Source organism: Selaginella moellendorffii, unplaced genomic scaffold (assembly GCF_000143415.4).
Source record: "Selaginella moellendorffii unplaced genomic scaffold, v1.0 SELMOscaffold_540, whole genome shotgun sequence".
NCBI lineage: Eukaryota > Viridiplantae > Streptophyta > Lycopodiopsida > Selaginellales > Selaginellaceae > Selaginella > Selaginella moellendorffii.
In genome coordinates this window covers 1-4,505 of record NW_003314794.1, presented here as the reverse complement: position 1 = coordinate 4,505, position 4,505 = coordinate 1, and the positions used below count along the sequence as shown (strand labels likewise).

Sequence of the window (4,505 nt, the reverse complement as noted above, 5' to 3'; positions counted from 1 at the left end):
GTACGAGGACGGCACAAGGTCTCGAGGCTATCTGCCAGTCAAGAGTAAGTTTATCAAGGATGAGCTGCTTTTAAAAGTTGATGAACACTTCTTCTCCAGGAAACTTGGAAGACGAGAGTGTCATCGATTTCCTGCCGGGGCTGACTGGCATGACTCGAAAGGATTTGCCGCTGGCCTTCTATGACGACGACGTCTGCCTGGATTTCATTGGAAAAGCTTGCGCGAGGCGTCCAGAGGCGTTTTGCGTGCTCGCGAACACGTTCCAGGAGCTAGAACCAGTGGCCATCGCCGCGATGCGCGAGAGGATGAGGTACTTTGCGATTGGGCCACTGATCCCTCGGGCTCTTCTCCGCGAAGCGCAGCTCCCCAGGGAGGATTTGCGCGATCACGACGAGCATCTCGGCTGCATGGAGTGGCTGGATCGCCAGCTTCCGGCGTCGATCCTCTACATCGCGTTTGGGAGCGTCGCAGTGCTCTCCTTCCGCCAAGTGAAGGAGATTCTCGACGCGCTGCAAGCTTCCAATCAGGCGTTCTTGTGGAGCTTCCGGAAGAACTTTGTCGTGGATGTTCCGGACAACGATCACAAGGCCCTGGACGAGCTTCTAGATCGAGCCAAGCCCATGGAATCCAGGCTCGTGTCGTGGGCTCCCCAGCTCCACGTCCTGCGGCACCCAGCGGTGGTGGGATTCGTGACCCACTGCGGCTGGAACTCGACCATGGAAGCGATCAGCTCCGGCGTTCCAATGCTTGCGTGGCCGCGCACGTCGGAGCAAAACATGAACTCCAAGCGCATGGTCGAGGAGTGGAAGATCGCGCTGGGCGTGAACAACCATGGCCAGGACACGGACGATCCCCCGCGAGTGATCCAGTCCCGGGAGATCGCGAGGCTGATCGAGGAGCTCAATGGGGAAGAGGGCAAATCGATGAAGGAGAATGTGTTGCGATTGAGAGACGCGCTCCGGGCGGCGCATGGACCCGGTGGATCGGCGTGCGAGAGCTTGCGCGAATTCGCAGAGTGTTTCGCGAAGAGCCCTAGTCTCCGCTAGCCAAACACTCTTACTCAAAACGCTTAGTCAAACGGTCAATGTTATTTAAACTTTCCTCGCAAGAACCCTAAGTTGAGATTCGTCCATGGCGGAGGGAGAGAGGCCACAGCACGCCGTGGTTGTGGCTTATCCAGGGCAAGGCCACATCAATCCGCTGATGCAGCTCTCCCTGCGCCTGGCGAGCTCCATGGGATTCTTCGTCACCTTCGTCACGACGAGGGGCAACCACGAGAGCATTCTAGCGGCGTGGGAACGGCAGGGCGTGGCGCCGCCGTGGGAGCGCGGCCTCTCCATCCAAATGCGCCCCATCCCCGACGATGTGCTCCCGCCGCGCTCCATGGGCGGGATCTTCCACTTCCTCGAGGGCGTCAAGAAGCTCGGTCCCGGACTGGAGGAGCTCATGGAGGCACTGGCCAAGGACCCTAGCATGCCGCCGGTGTCGTGCGTCGTATCGGATGCGTTCTTGCTGTGGGCGGCGGGAGTGGCGCGCCGATTTGGAGTGCCCTGGGTGATGTACTTCCCCTTGCCGGTCTTGGCGTTCCTGATTTACCACCATGCTAGTGCTACCGAGGTCCTCTCATCTCGCGATCCAGGTAATCGAGATTTCGGAGCATAGAGCGAGTAGATTCGTGTTCTTGACAGTGAGCGAAAAACTAATACGCATCCTTGTGGCCAGAATGCGAGGATCTTATCGAGTGCCCGGGCGTGATCCCGCTGCATCCACTGGAGTTGCCATCGCTCGTCTGCAATCCCCAGGACACGACTCACGAGCTACTGCGAGGGATGAGCGATGGCGCGAGGAACAGCGCTGCTTGGGTCTTCTTCAACACTTGCCCCGCGCTGGAGCAGCCGCTCATCGATGCGGCGAGGGAGCAGGGGTTTGATAGGTTCGTGCCAGTCGCACCACTGTTCCCACCCAGCTTCCTCGGACTAGGCGACCTGGATCATCGATCATCGCCCCAGGAGTTTTTCACGAGCTCGCTCTGGGAGCAAGATCTCAGCTGCCTCGATTGGCTCGATCGCCAGCCGCCACGATCCGTGCTCTACATCTCCTTCGGCAGCATAGCGGCGATGAATTTCTCGCAGCTGGAAGTCCTGCTCGATGGATTGCTCGACCTTGGCGAGAGATTCCTGTGGGTGCTTCGCCCGGATCTCGTCTCGGACATGGGAGAGGAAGATCACGCACGATTCCTTGACAGGGCGAAAGATCTGGGCCTCGTCGTTCGCTGGGCGCCGCAACTCCAGGTCCTCCGCCATGGATCAACCGCGGCCTTCCTCACTCACTGCGGATGGAATTCCACGTTTGAAAGCATTTGCGCTGGAGTGCCGACGATCTGCCAGCCCTGCTTCGCGGAGCAAAAGGCCAACGCCAAGTACGTCGTGGAGGTGTGGAAGACGGGCGTGAAGCTCGCAAAGGGTCATCGCGGAGATTTCTCCAAAGAGGACGTGCTGCGCGCCATAAGCGCGGTGATGGGCGGTGGCGAGCAGACCGATTCGATCCGGAAGAGAGCCGCGGATCTGCGCGATGCGTGCCGGAAGGATTTCCAAGAGATGAGCGGGCTCAAGGCATTCGCGGCCGATCTCCTCGCCAAGAACAAGAGCGCGGAATTCTCAACGGCTAAGATCGAACCCAAGATATCCGACGGTTTCGTTTAAACTAAGTGAATATGCTGGGGCATTTAGGGCTCTTGAGCTTGATGGATGCGAAGAGCGTGTAGCGGTGAGCACATCTACCCCCAGCTTTGCTCTCTTGCACAGCGCTGCGGCAAGGATCCGGCGGCAGCCAAGTGGGTTCACTCGCAGATCGTCGCCTGCGGCTATGGAAGCGATCGATTTCTGGGGAATCTCGTCGTGCAGATGTATGGCGGCTGCGGGCGCGTGGAGGACGCGATGGATGCGTTCCGCCGGATCCAGCAGCCCAATGTCTTCTCTTGGGCCATTCTGGCGGCGGCACTGCTGCACAGCGATCGGCTCCGAGAGGGCCGCGAGGTTTTCTCGCGAATGCCGCAGCACAATGTGGTGTCGACCACGGCGATGCTCGCCGCGCTCGTCTCGGCCGGGCTGATGGAGCAGGCAATGGCGGTGTTTGCGAGCATGAAGGAAAGGAATGCCGTGACATGGACTGCGCTTGTTACCGGATTCAGCGATGGTGCTGCCGCGCTCGAGGCGTTTGGAAAAATGCCGCAGTGGGATTGCGTGGCGCTAAACGCAATGCTAGCTGCAAATGCCCAAGAAGGGTATTCTGTCACGACGAAAGATTTTTTCGATAGGATGCTATGGAAGAACGAGGTGTCGTGGAACACGATCTTAGATGCTTTCTCGCAACGAGGTCTGATCGTGTCAATCTTGGAGAAGTTCTGGAGAATGCCAATGTGGACTATTGTTTCGTGGAACACTATGATCGCGGCATTTGCCAGAGTGGGGGATATGTATAACGCAAAGAAATCTTTTGACACCGCTCCAGAGCGCGACCTGATCTCCTGGAACAGTCTCTTGGAAGCGTGTAGTAACATCGACGAGTCGAGGAAAGTGTTCGATCTTTCGCCCAAGTGGAGCTCGGCAACTTGGAGCTCTATGATCGTGGCACTTGCACAAAGCAATCGCGTCAAAGAAGGCGTGGAGCTCCTGCTTCGCGCGGCGATGGAGCTCGAGGGATTCCATCCCGAGCCCGGCACTCTCACCGCTCTCATCACCGCCTGCACCACCACCGGGTCACTCGAGCAGGGAAGAATCCTCCACGAGTTCCTCGGCAATTCAATCGCTTGCGACGATTCCCACGGGCTTTCTCTGGCGAGCGTGATGCTCCGCATGTATAGCGAGTGTGGATGCCTCGAGGGGGCCGAGCTCGTCTTCTCGTCCATGCCGGAGCAGGATCTCGACTTGGTCGCGTGGAGCTCTATGATCTGTGCGTACGCCCATCACGGACAGGGCGAGCGAGCGCTGGATCTCTTCCGGGCTATGAGCGCCGCCGGAGTGGAGCCCGACGATGTGGTATTCGTGAGCATCATCTCGGCTTGCAGCCACAGTGGTCTACTCCATCACAGCCGGGTGTTCTTCCGCTTGATGGCTGGGGAGTTTTCGATCGCGGCAGGGCTGGATCACTACAAGAGCATCGTCGATGCGCTGGGGCGCGCGGGAATGATCGAGCTAGCTCTCGAGCTCTTGCAAACCATGCCTTTCTTCCCGGATAGAAGCTCTTGGACGGCATTTCTAGGGGCGTGTAATAGCCATAGAAGAAATGTGAGCGTGGATGTGGAGCTCGAGGGGCTTAGCGGTGCGCTCTACGTGCTCCTGGCCAACTCGAAGATTTGTTAGAAGGAATATTTTAAGAATATGCTTTCGAGAATATGGGATTCTTAAGCATAAGCTTTCTGAGGATATTCTAAGATGCTTTGCTAGGAGATATTCTTAAGCATATGCTTTCCGAGAATATGTAAGATTCTTATATTGATCTCGGTT

The 4,505-nt window shown here is 57.7% G+C and overlaps 3 protein-coding genes across 3 annotated transcripts; all 3 read left to right on the top strand.

Moving 5' to 3' along the window:
• Positions 1 to 24: 24 nt before the first annotated feature.
• LOC9652911 (UDP-glycosyltransferase 85A7) lies at positions 25 to 1,108 on the top strand. Its single transcript, XM_002994661.2, has 2 exons — positions 25 to 44; positions 100 to 1,108. The coding sequence occupies exon 2, from the start codon at positions 150 to 152 to the stop codon at positions 1,044 to 1,046; it is 897 nt and encodes a 298-aa protein (XP_002994707.2). The 5' UTR covers positions 25 to 44; positions 100 to 149; the 3' UTR covers positions 1,047 to 1,108.
• On the top strand, positions 1,039 to 2,733 carry LOC9652910 (linamarin synthase 2). The gene is made up of 2 exons (XM_024668181.1): positions 1,039 to 1,639; positions 1,723 to 2,733. The coding sequence occupies exons 1-2, from the start codon at positions 1,132 to 1,134 to the stop codon at positions 2,700 to 2,702; spliced, it is 1,488 nt and encodes a 495-aa protein (XP_024523949.1). The 5' UTR covers positions 1,039 to 1,131; the 3' UTR covers positions 2,703 to 2,733.
• Positions 2,734 to 2,747: 14 nt separating this feature from the next.
• LOC9652912 (pentatricopeptide repeat-containing protein At1g56690, mitochondrial) lies at positions 2,748 to 4,361 on the top strand. Its single transcript, XM_024668180.1, has one exon. The coding sequence runs from the start codon at positions 2,748 to 2,750 to the stop codon at positions 4,359 to 4,361; it is 1,614 nt and encodes a 537-aa protein (XP_024523948.1).
• The last annotated feature ends 144 nt before the right edge of the window (positions 4,362 to 4,505 follow it).

Bases quoted from the DNA above. Each gene is read 5' to 3' on its own strand.
- LOC9652911 (XM_002994661.2), top strand. From the start codon at position 150: ATGACTCGAAAGGATTTGCCGCTGGCCTTCTATGACGACGACGTCTGC.
- LOC9652910 (XM_024668181.1), top strand. From the start codon at position 1,132: ATGGCGGAGGGAGAGAGGCCACAGCACGCCGTGGTTGTGGCTTATCCA. The intron at 1,640-1,722 runs GTAATCGAGATT...CCTTGTGGCCAG, and splicing joins CCTCTCATCTCGCGATCCAG to AATGCGAGGATCTTATCGAG.
- LOC9652912 (XM_024668180.1), top strand. From the start codon at position 2,748: ATGCGAAGAGCGTGTAGCGGTGAGCACATCTACCCCCAGCTTTGCTCT.